The following is an 18212-nucleotide window of genomic DNA, read 5'->3' on the forward strand; positions in this document are numbered from 1 at the left end:
CTCTGAGAACCCAGGTAGGCCTGTCTGTATCTCCTCTCCTTTGCACCCTTCACCTAGGGCCAGCCCCCTGCCTACCTACCTTCTAGCCTGAATCTCTCTCTCTCAGCAACCAATTTGCCAGTCAGGCAGCAAGAACTCTGCGCACCTGCAGAAGGTGAGCACGGTGACTAGTGTAAAAGCAGGCTTCCCTATGAGGAACAGTAGTCCACAGCGCATACATACCAAATCCAAGCCCTGGCCCTGGGCCAACCAGTACTTGCTCCTCCCAATCCCCACTCCAGAAATAAGACTCCTTCCTAAAGATCCCCGGCTCATAGCATTGACCCTTCTGCCTGAGAGGAAGTTCTTCCTTAGGTCTAACTGCAATCCCTCCTGCAGCAGAAAGCAGGCTCCATTTGACTGTAGGCTTCTTAAGGCACCTCTGTATTCAATGGTGCCTCACTGTTTCTGGTACTTAATAGACTTTATAAATGTTTAGTGATGAGCAGTCCTTATACCATCCCCAGCTCATCCTGTCCCCATCACATCCCGCACCTGAATTAAATGAGCTAATACATTTAAGCCCTTAAGCACCAGTGTTACATAAGCACTTGCTAGATAATGCGGAAACCAATTACAGCCCCCTTCTAGAGTCTATAGTTGCTCCCCTCCTTAACTGACAACACTCCTCTGACCTGGCTTGAGCAGCCACATCACATTGTTCTGTCCCCTGCACTCACTGGGGTATTTCCAGGGTAGTCAAGAATCCCCATGTGCTGCCAAAGGGACTCAGGTTAGATCTCAGGAAGGACTTTCTAAAGAAGTCCAGCCAGAGTCTGGATCTTCCTGGGAGAACTAGCCAGTGGAGCAAGTGGGGTGGGGTCTGAGATTTGGGGGCAATGAGTCGTGGGGCGGAGGCGAGGTCTGGAGCAAATGTGGAGCCAGGGTGCCATCTAGTGGCTCCCTCACCCCCCCACCCCCCGAAGCCTGGCTGGGCTGTGGGCTCTCTTCCCTCCACCACTCCCTGCCCTAAAGAAGGCAATAACTTCAGAGGGCCAAGAACAGGAAAGTCATTTTTCTTGCATTGCTTTATTTAATCTGCTCCCCAGCCCTTCAATCCCTGTTTGTGAGGATTGGAAGCCCAAGGTTCCCAGAGATTAATTTCTCCAAGATCACTCAGCCTGGATTTGAGCCCAAGGCTCAGACTCCAAAACCCACACTTGTTTTTCTGCATCTCCCAGGGTGCAGCCAAGGCAGCTCTGAGGGAAGTTCCAGCCCAGAGGACCTAGGGTTTGCTGGGAAGGTGAGGCAAGGGGAAGGGAGCACATACTAGTCCCTGTGACAAAGAGATCCCATGTCACAGCTCCGATAGCACTTTACTGGGATCTGAGTCTACAGTTCACACAGGGAGGTGAGGCCACGTGAGAAGCAGGGCTAAAAGGGGGACTTCACCCCCCGGGGACAGCTGCTTCCAAACCTAACGAAACCCCAGGAAGTCCTTGTGCTGGACTCCAGCCAGCAACTCTAGTCAAATCCCAAGGGTGCTGGTGAGCCTGTGGAGCTGGGAGCTGGAGGGGGCCTGCCGTGGGGTCGTACGCATGCGTGCACGCACACACACACACACACACTCACACACACACACATGCACGTGCGCACAAGAGGACAAAAGCTCTTTGGCTTCAGAATCGGAATGCCCACTCCCCACTAGAAATCAGGCTCCTCTCCCATTTCCCGCTTCACACTGACCAAACACAGACCCCCAAGGGCCACATCCCAGGGCCCTGAGCATTCGCACACATTTGTACAGACAGCAAGGCAGGTCCAGCTAAGGCCTTTTTCTAGCGAAAGTGGCATCAGTGCAGGGCTGGGCAAGTTCACTCGGTTCTGCGAAGGATCTCCAAGGATACCAAACAAGCCAGGACAGACGCCAGTTTAATGGTCTGAGCCTGGCCTTCAGGCGCGGGCCAAGGCCATTCTCCCGAGGGCAGGGCCTCAGCCCCGGTGGTGGTGGTGGCGGTGGCTGTGCTCCTCCCTGGGCCTCCGCCAGTGCTTGTCCTTCTTCCCTGACCTGTGGGGAGACATGGAGTGGGGGAAGGAAGGGCCTTTAGGGGACAATACCATGCAATAAAAGGGGCTCTCTGAGGAGAGGGGACCCTGTTCCTCCTAACAAACCAACTCAGGCAGCTAACACCAAGCACGTAGGGGAAACCTGGTCTCCCAAGTTGACGGCTCCAACTGGGGAGGCAGAAAGGTGGGGACCTCCCTGAAACCCTGGGCCACACAGGCATAGGCAGAGCAGGACAACTCTGGAGAAAAAATGCCCCCAGCCCAAAAGTGTACTCCTCAGGACCACTGTGGGCTGAGCACAGGCACTTCCTGCACTCAGAGGAAGACAGGAAGCATACCTGGGTGCCTTCTCTAAGGGAACCCAGCCGGGGACGAGAAGTGGAGATAAGCCCTCACACTAAACACCCCCAAACTCAGGGCCCTGCTTCTTCCCATCCTCCCAGTTGCCTCCCCTCTGTCCCACCAGACCCAACTCCCCCACAGCTGCTCACCTTTTCTTCAGTGCTTTGTCTCCAAAGAAGTGGCTGAAGATGAAGTCCTCAAAGTCATCCACCTCATCATCATCACCTGTCTCTCTCACAGCTGCCTCCTCCAGGCTGTCCTCCAAGGCATCCACAAAATCCCGGAAGCGGAGGCGGTCGTGACGGAAGATGCCATCCTCACCAAAGTAAGCAGGCAAGAGGGGTAGCTCCTTGGTCAGCTGACCAGCCCAAGGCAGCCGTGCCAAGTAGGTTCTCAGGAGAGAGGCCAGCTCATGCTGCCGCACTGGGACTAGCTCTGTGCCGAAGAAGGTCAGGCCCTCCTGCCGGGCACACTCGTCCACACCTGAGCAGCCCTGGGGTGCCCGGTACTTGTGCCTCAACAGCTCTGCCCAGGGTGGCAGGGGATCACCATGGCCTTTACCCCCTTCCCCCCACCGAGGATGCTTCTCCCTTTCTCCAGGGGAGTGGGGGCTCCCACTTTTCCTTTGGGGTTCCTTGGGGCCCTGTCGCCTGCCATCCTTTTTGCTCTCCCACTCCTCCACAGTTGGCTTGGGCTTCTCCCACTTCCCTGCCAGCTCGCTGTCCTCCTCACCCCCCCAGCTCTTCTTCCTTGCCCGGCCAGATTCCTCCTTCCTATGTTTCCAGTGCTCAGCCTTCCCGCCCCTCTGCCCCTCCCGCCACTGTTCCTTTCCCCTCCACTCCTTGGAATTCTGGAAATGAGACTTCTGATGCCAGGCCTCCGAGGCATTGGCAGAGACCCCAGGGTCCTGGCCCCAGTTCTCCAGGCCTTGCAGCTTCTGGGCCAATCTGTGGCCCAGCTCAGCCAGGCCAGCATGAGCTGGGTCCCCACGGCCGGCATCCCGCAAGCCCCTCTCCAGGTCCTGCTGTACGGACCCCAGCAGCCGCCGCTGCCTCTCCAACTCTTGCCTTAATGCCTGGGCCTCAGCCTCCAGCTGCTCCTTCTGCTCTAGGAAGCCAGGATCTGGCTCCTGATTCCTGGGGCCTTGCTCCTTGGTGGTCTTGCCACCCTGCAGGCCTCTGCCCCAGTTGAGGCACACCCCATCTGTGCCCCGAATGCAGTTGGCCTCCAGCCCCTGGAGCCGGGCCCTCAGCTGCTGCAGCTCTGACTCCAGGGCCCGCTGGAAGGCTTCGCCCTGCTGCAAGGCTCCCCGGAGCCGGGAATTCTCCTCCTCTAGCCCTTTGGGCTGCTGCATCAGGGTCTGAAGCTCCTCCTTCTGGGCCTGGAATATGGTTAAAGAAGAAGAAAACCACAAGGAGTCCATTTCAAGATGGGCCCAGTGCCTCTGCCCCAATTCTATTCCATTATAGTGGACAGGTGACCTGAGCACTTTTTATGACCTGTAACACCCAAAGGACTTGGTTCCCATCCTCCACCCCATCCTCATCCTAAACCAGAGCCAGAGATCCCCAAATTCCATCCTGGACCTCATCATCTATGTCCTTACATAAGCACACACTTCTTAGATTCACCTACGATAGCCAATAAATGGCTCTCATAGCCCTATTTCCATCTCCCATACCTGGAACAGACATTATTAATTGATCATAGCACTTGGCATCTTCTTCAAATCCTTCTCCACACAGTGCTCCAGGCAGACCACACCGATCAATCAGAGGTGACATGCCTTGTGAAGCAGGTATGCCAGCCCCAGCCTAAACCTTGGCACAAGGGATGTGAATAAAGTAGGAGGACGCCCTGACTATAGTGGGAAAGGGAGAGCACTGAGGTGTGTGAGTGAATAGGAGAAACTCCTTTTTGGAGAGGATACTAGGACAGACACCTGGCCTAGGGTACACTAACCCAGCCCACTCCCTCCAGCCTGTGCCCACCTGCAGCTGGGCCTGCAGCAGCCGGATGTCCTGGTTCTCCTTGGCCAGCCTGTCCAGCAGGAGGCCCATGTTCTGTAGGCTGGGGACACTGTCAGGAGGCACTGAGGCCTGAAGCTGCTCCCTTAGCCCATTCTGAAGGCAGAAGAGCCCGTTACTCCACGCTGCACCACACCTGGGCAGCCAGCTTCTCCCTGACCAGGCCCCATGCACCTATGGTGACATTCACACATACCTGCCCATCCCCCACAGCATCGGCCAACTCAGTATCTGACCCAGTATCTGGGAAGACTTGCAGCTCCACCTCCTCCATGGGCCCTGTGGGAAAGTGATGGCCTGAAACTGGCCCCAGGGCACACAGAGCCCACTCTCCCCCACCTACCCACCCACACAGTCACCCTCCTGCCCTGGACCCACCCTATGGCTGAGAGGTCCCACGAGGTAAATGGTCACCCCGAACAGCTAACAAGGCCAGTAACAGAAATAAATGTGCAACCCCCGGCACTCCTACTCCTGACCCAGAGAACCCACACACGTGACAGGCAAGCACAAGCCAAGGCCCCTGCCCACTCACCGGTCTCAGACTCTGAGAGGCCACCTGAGGATGGAGACAGAGGAGTCTGGTGAGGCCCTCAGGGGAGGGGGCAGTTAAGGTGAGAACCTGGAGGAGGGCAGGGCCCCAGCAAGGGAGCCACCACTCACCTGAGAAGAGGAGGAACCCCAGGCCCAGCAGCACCAGGGCCCCAAGGAGGCACATGTTGAGGGAGACGCCCAGCTCCCCACCTGCACCTGCGTCCCCAGCCTGGTTCTCCATGTCCAGGGCTGCCACGGGCTGAGGCAGGCTGGGCTCCCGGCCGCGCCGTCTCCGCAGACCCTCCACGTCGACGTCGGTGTCATCCTCACTGCTGGAGCAGCGGCCCTCCTCCCTGATCCAAGCTAGGGGAAGGGATGGGGACAGGGCAGTGAGCGACTAAAGAGACTCGGGAGACTAAAGAAACTAAAGAGACATAGGGAGAGAGGGAAAGTGGAGGAAGGCATAGGGAGGCCCCAGCCCTGACCGTGCTGAGGGGCATGTGGAGACCCTGCCCACTTCTGCCCGGGCATCGCTGACGGCCCCTGCCCGTTCTGGAGGCAGGAGACCAGTCCCTTCAATCTACAAACTACAAGAGCCACATTCATCCTAAAAGCATCGTCCTTCCTCCAATGTACTCAAACTGCTGCAGCTATTACCACCCTCCTGGGTCCCTCTAAACTCTCTGGCTACTCCTCCTTAGTCCCCTCGCTGGCTCTTCCCTAGTCCTAAAGGCAGTGGTCTCTCTGGCACCACAATGGGTCCTCCGATTTTCTCACTGTCTAGTCACAACTATGTCACCCACACCAGTGACCCTCCTCCAACAGCAGATGAATCTTTAACCCACCCGCTCCTGCTGGGCCTGCAGCTGCCAGATGTCCTGGTTCTCCTTGGCTAGCTTGTCCAGCAGACAGCCCATGTTCTGTAGGCTGGGGACACTGTCACTGTGTCACAACTATCTCACCAACACCAGTGCGCCCTCTATAGCAGATGAATCCCTAATCTGTAATTCCTGACCTGGCCTCCCTAGAGCTCCAGGCCGGATGTCTGCCTGCCTGCCGGCTACTCACCTCTGGGTGTCCCTTGGGTACCAAACACTCAACACATCGCCCTCAAACCGGTTCTTTTCTGGTCCTCCCCCAATTCAGGGACAGGCACCACTGCTGCCATCTAGCTAACCAAGCCCTCCCCCTGCACCTCACACCCCAACAGTTTGACAGTCCTACACTTAACATCTCCAGAGCCCACCCCTCTTCACAACCCCTGAGGAACTCGCCCTAGTGCAGGACTGTGTCACCTTTGCCTGACCACAAAACTGCCTCCTAATGACCCCCAGCCTTGGCCTCTCCCTCCACTCTGATGCTTCAACAGGGACACACGCCTACACCCCTCTGCCACAGCCTCACACAGAGCCTCCTTAGCATGGGATCAGTGGCCTCCACCCTTTTGCTGGTGCTGCAGCTCTTGGCCTGGAATATTCTCTTTTTCCAGCCCTACCTACCCAAAGCCTACTCTATACCTAAGGCTCCGCTCAAATGTCACTTCCAACTGTCCTTGCCTCTCCCTTCTCTCAACCTGTCTCCTGACTGAACGACCACCTTTCTTTGGGAGTACCGTGACTACACCTCTGTACCTCTCCATGTGTCCTGGCTCAGTCTGGTCTGCCTCTTACGCAGGCCATGAACCACGTACCCTCCCACCTCCCAGGGCCAGAGCCAGCACAAGGAACAGCCTCCAGAAATGAGGGTTGCATTTTAGAAGCGAGAAAAGAAGAGGCCCTATGGCAGAAAGGAAAGAGACAACCAGAAATGGACCCTGCTGCTTAGCAGTGGTGTGACCTTGGTCAAGTTACTTCACCTCTCTGAGCCTCAGTGTCCTCAGGGGTAGTAAGGGAGGAGGGCATCAAGCTGCTAAGTCCCAGGGCCTGGACCAGAGCATACGCTCAGTGGTGATGGCTGACCCCTCTCCCATACCTTCTAGAAGAAGAATGACAGAATGAGACAAGGAAGATTCTCACCTGCTTTGGGGGTTGAGGGCAGGCTCTGCGGAGGGCTCTGGTCCTCCAGGTCTTGTGTGTCTGGTCCCAGGCCTGTCACCGCAGGAGTCTCCTGCGGGTCTCCCTGCACCACTGTGTCTCCTGGGCCAGGGGACTCCATAGCACAACCATCGCCGTCCAGGGCACCCTGACACAGACACAGTGTGAGCAGCTCCGAGTGCTCCCCCACTTCCCTCTCTTCTCCCAGGGAAGGTCCTCACCTTGGCCTCAGTCTCCTCTGGCAGAAGGGTACCAGACTGGGGGCTTGCAGTCTGGAAGAGGGTCCCTGTGGTGAGAGAAAAGGCCCAGGAAAAACCACTGCCCCCAGCTGAACTTCCTATGCAGCCCTCTGGCTCCCACGGGCCCCTACCAGGTTGGAAGGGACAGGAAAAAGCCAGGATGGAATGAGGGAAGGAGTTCATAAACTGAGATCATAGCACAAATAAGACTAAGCAGCTTCCGTTTCGCTGAGGAATCTGGGAAACCCAGAACATGGAGGATAGTGACATCCACCCTCAGCATGGCCCTGTTACCTTCTCCATCCAAGGTCCCAGCTAATTCTTCACCATCTGCCTCGGAGGGCCTCTGCAGGGCCTGGGGGGCTCTCTCAGATTCTGGGTCCGTCCTGGACTCTGGGCCCACGGTCTCCACAGGCAGGCTCTGGCAGGAGGAGCGCAAGCAGACGGCTACTCCACAGCAAGGGCAGCAGGACGAGAGCAGGAGCACGTGCTCTGCCAGGGTCCCTGGGACTGGCTGCGCTACTCGAGGACCCCAACCCCCGTCTCGAAAAACATGATGTACTCAGTATCGAGCTGATCCAGAAAGGGTCTCAGCTCATTATAAAGTGTTCGGCCATTCCCCAGCCTCACTCACTGCTGTGAGGAACTCCCAGGGGCCAGGTTTCTGTCAAACCAAGAAGCACCCCTGGACCAAGGCACTGGACCCCAGTACAAACGTGGTGGCCACCCCCCCCAGGAGGCAAGCCAGGGCCTAGGTCTCCCTTCGTCCAAGATCATCAGTACTTCCCCCCACAAATGAACAACCCGATTATTGGTTAGGAGGGTGGGAGGAAGGCAAGAGAACGAAGTTCCCTGGGTGCCCAGGGGTCACAGTTATGCTCCCCCCAGGGGTATCCCTGTACCTGCTCTCACAACTGGCCAACCACTTGCATCTTCCATGCTCTCTTGGCCTTGCCCATTGGCCCCTGACACTCCCCCACACCCATCCCCCAGTAGCTGCTCACAGAAGCCTAACTGCCCTGCCACAAACAGCCTGTCCCCCATAGTGGCCTCAGCCTGGCCATCCAGCCCTGGCCACACAGCCTCGGCCTCTCCTGTCTCCGCATACCCCTCCCTGGTAGGCGCACTGCCTGCCACCCCATCCATGGCTCCCGCTATCTCTTCAAGAATAATTCTTGATTTTAGTTCATTTATTTGCCAGTTTCAAATCATTTTTTTCTCATGGACACTCCTACAAGGCAATAACCCTGTTTTGCAGGGGACGACAGGAAGGTGAAATGGTTTGCCCACATCCCCCAGCTGCCAGCAGAGGCAACCCAACAGGAGGCCAGGGCTCTGACCCAGAACATGGGGCCCGCCTGCTCCAACCTGCCACCCCCTCTGCCGCAAGCCCCAGTCCACGTGTCCTGCTCCAGTGTCTTCCCTGAGGTCACTCCTCACTCCCACCCAGGCTCCCCAAGGGATCCTCAAAGTCCACACATCTAAACCAAGTTCCTCACCGTCCGCCTCCTGGTGGTTCTAATGTACCAAGTCACTGGGGCTTGCAGCTTTCTCTCAGAGATCCCTTTGACAAATTGTTGCCATTCCCTTCCAGCCACTCAGTCCCCCATCCTGCCAGCCCCCTTCTCCCTTCTCCCTTCTCAGTGGCTTCAGGAGCACAGGAGCCCACTGGGTTCCATCCCACCAACTGCTACATGGACAGCTGCACGGGCCTTCAAAATACTCCCTCCCTGTTCCCACAGCTTCACCCTCGGCCCAAGGCAATGACTGTCCTGACACCCTCCAACTCACAGCCCTCCACTGATTTCCCATCAGGGTGAGGCCTGAATGCCTCAGCCAGGCTCTCAGGTCACTCCCAGGGATTCCAGGGGTCCGATCCTTATCTCCAGCTCATCCACGGACTCCTCACAGTCTCTTCCAACACGGCTTTCCCGTTGTCACCTCAAGATCTTTGTTCACACTGGTCTCCCCACCAGAATTTTCTCCCTATCTCTCTCGGTGTACCCACTGGTACCATTCCTTCATGGCATGGCATGGCCCAGCGTCAACTCCCTGACCCCTAGGGCCCGATCTCCTTCTCCCTGCTATGGGAGTTCCTCTAACAGCCAGCAGGCAGTGATGCAGGTGGATTGTCAGGACCCAGACATTGGACAGACACAGAAAGCAGCCCGGCCCTGCAGGACCCCCCCATCCACATGGCTGCCAGGCCAGCTTTTCCTACCTCTGAGCCGGCAAGCACCCAGCTATTGTCCGGGTCTGGGCAGGAGGCCATAGCTGCTGAGGTCTCTGAGGCTGCTGTGGCTGCTACCTGCAGAGAAAAGCTCTCGTAAGGACTGGAGCTCCAGCCGGGCGTGCTGGCTCACACCTGTAATCCTAGCACTCTGAGAGGCCAAGGCGGGAGGATCGCTCAAGGTTAGGAGTTTAAAACCACTCTGAGCAAGAGCGAGACCCCATCTCTATTAAAAATAGAAAGAAATTAATTGGACAACTAAAAATATATAGAAAACATTAGCCAGGCATGGTGGCGCATGCCTGTAGTCCCAGCTACTTGGGAGTCTGAGGCAATAGGATCGCTTGAGCCCAGGAGTTTGAGGTTGCTGTGAGTTAGGCTGATGCCACGGCACTCTAGCCCCGGCAACAGAGTGAGACTTTGTCTCAAAAACAAAAAACAAAACAAAACAAAAAAAAGGACTGGAGCTCCCTTTAGGAGAGACAGAATACAGAAACCAGCCTTGGCTGGGTTCCAAGGTTCAAGTGCTGGGCAGCAGCCTTCAGAACCCAGCCTGGTTCCAGTCCTTTGCTCCCTGACACCTCAACTCTTCTGGGCAGTATTTGCCTTGCAAATCAGAATCTGCCAACAGTTACAGAGAAGCCTGCCTCTTCCAGGCACCAACAGGGCCTTGGGAAACTCAACTGACCTTGAAAGGTCAAAGAAGCATAGGGCTCTAAAGGCCCTGGTGAACATCCAGTCCAAGCCCCTGACATTAGAGTCTGGGAAGATGAAGCCCAGAAAGGTTGACTGACTTAACTTGCCAATAAGATTTACTAACAAGAGCAAGGAAAGCCAGGTGTGGTAGCTCACGCCTGTAATCCTATCACTCTGGGAGAAAAAGGTGGGAGGATCACTTGAGGTCAAGAGTTCAAGACCAGCTAGAGCAAGAGTGAGACCCCTCCCTCCCCAACTCTAATAAAAATAGAAAAAGTCACCCGGACGTGGTGGCGCATGCCTATAATCCCAGCTACTAGGGAGGTTGGCCTCCTTCGGCCCTAAGTCTCCCACCACCTACTATAAGTCCTTTGTATGGTCTGGTTCAGTGGTTCTCAACACTAGCTATACACTGAAATCAACTAAGATTCTGATTCAATTGGGCAGGGGTTGGGTTCAGGCATGGATCTTTTTAAAAATCTCTCATGGCTTGCCGCAGCGGCTCATGCCTGTAATACCAGCACTTTGGGAGGCTGAGAGAGGAGGATTGCTTGAGGCCAGGAGTTCAAAATCAGCCTGGACAACATAGTGAGACCCCGTCTCTACAAAAAAAATAGAAAAATTAGCTGGATGTGGTGGCACACACCTGTAGTCCTAGCTAATTGAAAGGCTGAGGCTGGAGGATCCCTGAACCCAGGAGTCCAAGGCTGTAGTAAGCCACGATGGTGCCACAGTCCTCCAGCCTAGACAACAGAGCAAGACCTTGTCTCAAAAAAATAAACTTTTAAAAAAAAATAACATAAAAATAAAACCTCTCAGATGATTTTCATGCACAGCCACACCTGAGAACCACTGGCATAGCTTAGATCCACCTAGATGTATACCTTTAGTAAATCTCCTTGTCACTCCATCCTAAATTCAGTTTCCCTTCTTAGTAATATCCAGAGTTTGATCTTAGGGAACTTGAAAATGACTGAGAAAGGGGATTTATGGCAACTATCACTTTACAGTTCATAAATCACTTCACAGTTTGCAAAGAATAGTCAAAAATCAGGGCTATGTCCCTGCCCCCTGCTGATCTGATCTGACTTGGGAGGGGTCAAGAAACCATTCCAGCTTCCAAAGCCTGACACAAAGCAGGGTAAGAAGAGAGGGGCTCACTCCTTCATCCAAGGCCAAGACTGTATCCTCAGGCTGGGACAGCTGCAATTGGGAGTAATAGATAAGCTGACCCCTCAGAGTCCTGGATTGTGATCCTTCAGAAAAGGATAAAGCACTGATTCCTGAGGACTGGACTGGCAGTAAGTAGAAGACTATAAGAAAACTTAGGAAAAGGGATCCAAGGCTGAGGAAGTACGGCAGGTCTACCTTTGAAACCAACCACACTGCTCCCTTCTGTTTGAGCCGGTTTTAAGTCCTGCATGGTGCCCTAATAACCTCCTATGGCTCTTGCCATTCAAGATCCAAGTCCAGGATAGGTGAAGGATACCTTACCCATGCCTCCCAGACACATGCACTCATCTCCCGTGGAGACAGGAGGATGGCTGCAATGGCTTCCCCATACCAAGTCCAACAGGACAACCTGGCATACTTCTATAGCCATTCACAGAGCCACTGCTGTTCAGCCTTCTGCTCTTGGGCCCCTCCCCCGCTGTTCTGTCATTATCTCCCCCATACCCAGTTGCTACATGTGACTGTTAACAGGTGGTGGCAGGAAGGAAGTGGCAGCAGCTTGGGCTGAAGTCCCTGTTTATCCCTGGACGTGTACAGCCTGCTCAGGTCCTCCAGAACCAGGCACCATGGCAACCAGGGTGATGTCAGACCCACTGTCTCCATGGAAACCAGCAACGGTATTTGGGTCAACAAGACAAACACTTCTGAGACCCAAACAAGAGAAAGTCTGGAACCCCTGTATTCAGGGTCCCAAACCCTGATACTTCTCTCTTGCGCGGGTTTACTCAAGATTCCAAAAGGTATCCCTGTTCTCCCAAGCCAGAATCTCTCTGCCTTATTAGGAAGTTCCTTCTGGTCTCTAATCCCCACCCTTCTCTGCTGTGTTCTCAGATCTTTTTCTTCTCATCGACCTCTAGGAAGAAAACCCACCCCACTTCCACTCCCTTCCCACTATCCCCTTACTTTTCATTCAGGCAGGATTCAACAAAAACATCCTGTAAGGATTATCAGAGACTTCTGCTATTTCTAAAAAACAGCTAAAGGGGGAGCTCTCCTACTCAGTACAAAGCTAGGAAGTCTCGCCTCTAATTGATCTCAACACCTCTAACAGTTGTTCCCCAAACCTCTAAAACAAGGAACGTGGGGCCATAAGAACTTGCCAGGGGGACCCAGAGCAAGTTCCTGTTTCGGAAACATCAGCACTTGGCTCCCCCTTCCACTAGTCCAGAAATGAAAAGCAGCTCATTCCTTCTAGAGTTCTGTCCTCCCTTTCCCCCTTATCCCCCCTTCTCACAGGGAATCCGTGGACCCCTTCCCAGCTAGGACATTACCTGACCCAGCTCTTGCTCCGGTCTTCAGCTTCACTTGTTGCTGCCTCCCCTGGTTTCCAGCCCAAGAAAGAGTCATGTGACCAGAGCTGACCAATGGAAAGTCAATTTCCCCAAGGGGGCGGAAACTTTTGGCCAATGAGAGCTGGAATTGAGAGCCAAGGGAGAGGAAGGGAGGAGTATACAGCCCCCAAACCTGGGCTTACCTCCCGGTGGGAGACTGGAGGGTCCCAGCAAACTGAATTTTGAGTGGCCTACCCTCCTTTACCAGTATCTAAAGTTTCTAGAGGGAAGACCCAAAACTGAGAGAGGGGCAAAGGGTGCCTTCCGAGATGACAAGAACGCGGCCCCAGGACAGACAGAGACAGCTGTAGAATGGGGGAGGGGAGAGGTTGGATTGGCAAATTGAGGATTTCCAAACAGCTCTCCCCACTCCCCTCACCCTGCTCCAGCGCAAACTGTTTAATGATGCCCTTTGCTACTTTAAGGAAGAAGGAAAAAGGGGGGAGTCTGAAAAACATCCAAAAATGAAATTTGCTAGAACATTGCAGCCTCCCCCTCCCCCTTGGAGCTACACTTGGCCCCTAACCCAAACAACTGGGAGATGGGGGCAGGGGTGGGTGCTGAACTCAGAAGAGTTCAAGCACTTGTCTCCCAGGGACCTTGGAGCCAAATCTCCTGCCTGGCTTCAAGCCGGACCCAGGAATGTGCTCAGAATGGAAACTCCGTTTCTCACAGCAGGGACACAGGGGAGGAGGGATGGGGGAACACAGGCCTCCCTTGGCTCAGCAGCCTAAACCAGGGTCAGTCAGCTCAGAGGCGGAATCTTTCTGCCATTCCCACTTCCAGGGACCCTGGGGAGTTCATATATCCTCGTGCCAGGCATCCCTCCCAGCAGTGACTGTGGCTCATTCCAACCTTTTCCCACAACAGCATCAGGAGTCCTTGTCTAGATTTTTAAGTCATTTTATTAATCCAACCGTACAAAAAAACCATCTCTTCCACCACTTTCTTCCAAAAAGTTGTGGAGCAATAGGGAGTTAACTGAGCAGAGACACTCCCCCAGGAGCCATTTTACAAAATGTGTAGGAGGCAGACAACACAAAAATAGCAACAGATAAAAGGGGCAAACGGAACCACAAACACAACACAAAGTTGAGCAGTAGGGGGTTGACATCCATGTTGTTTTAGTGTGGGGAAACACTGGAAGAGAGATGCCCAGATTTTCTTATAGCCTTAAAGGCTGCTGGCTCTACCAGGGCAGTATCTTCTCTCCGCAAGACAGGGAACTGAGAGAAGGAGTAGGGGAGCACAGAGGGTAGGTCTTTGCCACAATTCCTCATGCTGAGGGACCACCGACTTCTATGAAGAGGGTCACAGCTCATGCCTGCCTTCCCCACCCCACTGAGGAATGTGCACATGAGCTGCCAAGAGCCAGCAGCTGCCAGGGGCTCCTTATCAGGCCTCAGGCCCATTTCTGGCAGGCAGTGCTTTAAAAATTTAAAAAATACAAATTAAGCCCAGTGCAGGACTTTGGCTGAGAGGAATGAGAACTGCTAGATCACTAGGCCCAAGGTGATATAAAATAATAGCAAGGAAAGAGAAGCAAAAAAACCCCAGGCTCTTCTATGTTTTAGTACCATGGCAATGAGGATGCCTCCGCATTCCCCTGCCCACAAGACTGTGACAGGGCCTCATTTGGATCCTTTTATCAGGAGAGGAAATGAGGTATAAGGGCTCTGTGCCTTTTCAAGCTTTCCTTCAATCAAGCCAGGAAGGCAGAGGAACAAGGGCACTGAAAGTTGAAATACAGCACTGAGTATAATGTGCAACAGATGGATGAGGGGTGGGGGGAGGTGTACCAGCAAAGTCCAGACTTCCAGAACAGCCTAAACTTCAAATATTCTGGTCTATCAGACCACATATCCCAATTTTTGGCAAAAATATGGTCATTAGGAGAAAAGCCCAAGAGAGGCTGAGAAAGGACCAGTGACTTTGGTATGAGGAAGGTATGTCCTTGACAGCATCTCTTACCCACTGTCTCAAAGCCCCAAATCACCAAGAAACTGCCATTAATAGCCAGGAACTCTCCTGCTTCTTCAAACTATTTGGTTCTCCGAGGGGGGAGGAGTTAGGTAGGTCTTGAAGGAGGCAAAGGAGAGAGTAGAAAGAGGGAAAAATCCCCATTTATTCCCTAAAGCCATCTCCCAGAGCCCATAAAAAGGGCTATTGCAGGGATGGGAAGAGACCTCAACTCCTCTGGCCAGAAACCTTTAACACTTGACTCCAAAAACTAAGGCTGGAGCTGTGGGGCTATGTAGGGGTGTTAGGCACAGGTGTTAGGGGCATCCATCATCTACAGAGGGGACACCCCTGCCCTCAGGATCTTCCTCCAGCCCCTTTTCTCTTGCAGCCATACTCCTAGGCCTCCAGAAACAGCCACAAAAAATGGCTCTGCTCAGCAGGGCTTTGGTTTCCTGGATCTCTGAAGATCTCAACACATAAGTTTCCCAAAAGGTGAGCAATCCAGGCTCTTCTGCCTGCTCACCTCAATTCCTTTTCTGCCCCCAGGAGCCATTGTGTTTCTGCCCCATGGGGATGGGAAGCCAGTAGAAACAAGGACCAAGAGCCAGACATGGAAACAATCACCCTAGAAGAGCAAGGAGGGATGTGTGCACTTCCCTGGGCCACCTTGCCAATGTCAACCGTCGTTAGCAGCCACTAGCTGCCCCATGCCCTCTCGAATGTAGACAGACTGGATCTCCTTGGTCTTCAGGCAGAGATCGCAGGCCCAGACAGCAGAGGCCTCAGTGGTCAGCAGCCCATAGGCACTCTCAGTCATGCCTGTGCACTCACGGTGGAACCACTTCTGGCAGGAGGCCTCACACAGAATGGCATCCTGGTCGTCGTTCACCTCACTCCGACAGGCACCACATGGGTACACCAAGCCTGGAGGAGGCTGGGGCCCTGAGCCCCCACCTGCCTTGCCAGGGGCTGCCAGGCTGTTGGCATCAGGAGTGCCCCCACCCCGACCACTGCTGTTCGGGGGGAAACTGGGCTGGTTTCCATTAACAGCAGCAGCTGGGGAGCCTGAGTGGGGCTCCTGGGGAAAAGCAGTGGGAGCAGGTGGGTTCAAAGGTTTCCCCCCATCCTCACCACCAGGGCCAGGAAAGGTGGGGTCTGGACCAGGGAAGGGACTTGTGTTCGGGGGCAGGCTGGGGAGCCCCTGACCAGGTCTCTGGAGAGGAGAGGGGCCAAAAGGAGCCCCTGGCTGGGCAAAGCGTTGGGGAAGGGAAGGGGGGCCCAGATCCCCTCGGGGAGGCTGTCCCATGGTGGGTGAGATCATGGGGCCAAATCCCCCCACTGGTCCTGGCATCATCTGCCCACCAGGAGGACTAAAATTTTGACCCAGAGGCTGATTGAAGGGTTGACTGGGAAAGTTCATGTTGCCTGGGGGTGGGTAGCCAGGGCCCTGGGGGGGCATGTTGAAAGCAGGGCCCATAGGGTTGGGAGGGAATGGCGGGGGCTGTCGACGAAGTGGCTGAGGACCTCCTCCACCCCCAGCGCCATAGCCTGGGGGTACCTGGCCTGCCATGCCTCCCTGTACACGAAAGCCTCCAAAGGGCACAGGACTGCCAAGGAATGGAGGGGCTGTGCCCCCCACCTTAGGGGCTCCGAAGTCATCCTCAAAAGGGTTGGATGCAACCAGGTGATCCACCATGGGTGTTGGGGGTGGCGCAAACTCCGTCAGATGTGAGTATGCAGGGCCCTAGAGGGGAAGAGATGAGGGAAAGAAGGTCATGGAGGTGGACAAAGAGCTGAACCAAGAGAGCACCACAAACACCACGCACACTTTGGAGGCTAATAACTGGGCAGCTCAGATCTACAATCAAGATGGAACTTAGAATGTAACAGAGAAATAGGCGACTTGGAACCAGCATAGTAGTTTTGAAAAACAGACAGAACTAGACTGGAGTTCCAGCTCTGCCCCTTATTAAGACCCTGAAGTATGTACTTAACTTTTTTAAGCCTCAGATGTCTTGTCTGTAAAACAGGGATAATGCCTATCTCCCAAAACTTTTAAAAGCACTTTAGCACAATCTCTGGCGCTTAGAAAAGGCTCAGTGAATGTTAGGTGCTATGTTAGCATCATGAGAGCACCGGGACAGGAAAAATCGGGGAGAGGAAAACTGTAACCCTGATGGATAAGACCTTTGGTTAAATCATCTCTTGGGGGAGGTAATTCCCCCTAAATTTGCTATGAGGTTGAGGGAAAGGACCAGAAACAGAGACACAGTTTTCTCCCCACACCTAACGCAATATACAAACAGATACTGAAGTAGCAGAGGAGACAGTGCTCCACCAAGGGGCTGCCAGGAACTACTACCCCCACCACCGACCACCATTCACCTGAGTATTTGACTTTCTTCGCTTCTTTTCTGGGCTCTTCATTTGCAGACCTGGAACAGCAGCAAAAGGCAGACGCAGACAAGTTTCCCTGAGGTTTCTCCAACCTCCTTTCTCACATCCATGCTCTGAGGAACTCCTCTAACTTCAATATACATTTATTTAACAAATACTATTAATAACAACGGACGTAGTATGAAAAATGAATTGTCAATATGATCATACTCTCAGCTATGTTTTAAAACACTATCCCATCTTTTGAAACCTTCAGGCTCCAAGTGACTCCTGAATTCCATGTGGCTCCAAAACCCCCAACCCCTGGAAGGCTACACCCACCCACCCTTTCCACTAGGACCTCCCTTCCCGCTATGAACCACCCGCTCCCCACCAACCCCCACCCCCACCCCCGAGGTTCCCAAGTCCTCGGCTTCTTCAGCCCCCGCCCCTCGCAGCGCTCTCACCGGCCTTTCCCTGCTTCCTCCCGGTGCTGGGCGGCGCAGGGGGCGGTGCGGGGCCGCCACCTCCCTCCAGCTTGTCCGGTGGGGGCGGCGCCGAGGCGGCCATGGAGTGGGGACCGGGGTCAGCGGCGGCGGGGGATGGAGGCGCCCTCGGGCTGCACCATCGCCCGGAAAGGGAATCAGGGGCAGCACAGGCCCCTGAGCTGCAGCAACCCCAAAGTGCGGCGAGGGACAAGCGCCCAGCCGGGGCCCGAACTGCGCGCTCGCTCCAGACTCACCACCCGCCAGCGGCAGCAGCAACCGGAACCGGAACTCGGCTCGGCCACCTCCACTGAGCGCTGCGGGGAGGGGGAGCAAGGAGTGGGCCAGACTCTACGCCAGAAAGCACCGGGAGAGGGCGAGGCATACACGGCAGGACCCTGGTGGGGAGGGTCGTTTCCCGTTAGAGGAGCGTCCATTCCTGACCACCGAGGGGCGGCGGCCACTGGCCCCTGCCGCAGGACCGTACCATCCTGGGCCGCCGGGGTGCGCGCGCGTGCCCGGGCAGCCTGGGAGCTGGAGTCGGGGTTCCCAGGCGTCCGGAGCCAGTCCCTTCTGTGCACACATTCCTACTGGGCCGGAGGTCTGGCGAGCCCCGCTTTGCCGCGCCCTCCCGGCTTCCCGCGGGCTGCCGCGACCTCCGCCACCCCTCCCGCTGAC

General features: G+C 54.9%; 2 protein-coding genes across 4 annotated transcripts; both read right to left on the reverse strand.

Annotated features, from left to right (window-relative positions):
• Positions 1-1049: 1049 nt before the first annotated feature.
• Positions 1050-12747, reverse strand: PBXIP1 (PBX homeobox interacting protein 1). The gene is made up of 11 exons (XM_012767914.2): positions 12652-12747; positions 9443-9529; positions 7516-7642; positions 7204-7268; positions 6965-7130; positions 5079-5312; positions 4951-4974; positions 4612-4694; positions 4380-4511; positions 2538-3769; positions 1050-2047 (listed from the first exon to the last, which is right to left on the reverse strand). The coding sequence occupies exons 2-11, from the start codon at positions 9491-9493 to the stop codon at positions 1972-1974; spliced, it is 2190 nt and encodes a 729-aa protein (XP_012623368.2). The 5' UTR covers positions 9494-9529; positions 12652-12747; the 3' UTR covers positions 1050-1971.
• Positions 12748-13377: 630 nt separating this feature from the next.
• Positions 13378-18160, reverse strand: PYGO2 (pygopus family PHD finger 2). Of its 3 annotated transcripts, XR_012918164.1 has the most exons (4): positions 17517-18160; positions 17059-17108; positions 15089-16417; positions 13378-14537 (listed from the first exon to the last, which is right to left on the reverse strand). XR_012918164.1 is itself a non-coding variant. In XM_012767921.3 (3 exons), the coding sequence occupies exons 1-3, from the start codon at positions 17617-17619 to the stop codon at positions 15350-15352; spliced, it is 1221 nt and encodes a 406-aa protein (XP_012623375.2). In that variant the 5' UTR covers positions 17620-18160; the 3' UTR covers positions 13380-15349. The 3 variants fall into 3 exon arrangements, 2 of the variants coding, with proteins under 2 accessions (XP_012623375.2, XP_012623376.1); XM_012767921.3 differs by having other exon boundaries at positions 13380-16417; XM_012767922.3 differs by having other exon boundaries at positions 13380-16417; positions 17059-17200.
• Positions 18161-18212: the final 52 nt, after the last annotated feature.

The sequence above is a fragment of the Microcebus murinus genome, chromosome 2 (assembly GCF_040939455.1).
Source record: "Microcebus murinus isolate Inina chromosome 2, M.murinus_Inina_mat1.0, whole genome shotgun sequence".
Taxonomy (NCBI): Eukaryota; Metazoa; Chordata; class Mammalia; order Primates; family Cheirogaleidae; genus Microcebus; species Microcebus murinus.

Bases quoted from the DNA above. Each gene is read 5' to 3' on its own strand.
- PYGO2 (XM_012767921.3), bottom strand. From the start codon at position 17,619: ATGGCCGCCTCGGCGCCGCCCCCACCGGACAAGCTGGAGGGAGGTGGC. The intron at 17,109-17,516 runs GTGAGAGCGCTG...CTGCTGTTCCAG, and splicing joins GAGGAAGCAGGGAAAGGCCG to GTCTGCAAATGAAGAGCCCA. The intron at 16,418-17,058 runs GTGAATGGTGGT...CTTCCCCTCTAG, and splicing joins GAAGAAAGTCAAATACTCAG to GGCCCTGCATACTCACATCT.
- PBXIP1 (XM_012767914.2), bottom strand. From the start codon at position 9,493: ATGGCCTCCTGCCCAGACCCGGACAATAGCTGGGTGCTTGCCGGCTCA. The intron at 4,512-4,611 runs GTATGTGTGAAT...TTCTGCCTTCAG, and splicing joins ATGCTGTGGGGGATGGGCAG to AATGGGCTAAGGGAGCAGCT. The intron at 3,770-4,379 runs GTGGGCACAGGC...ACCATATTCCAG, and splicing joins TGCTGCAGGCCCAGCTGCAG to GCCCAGAAGGAGGAGCTTCA.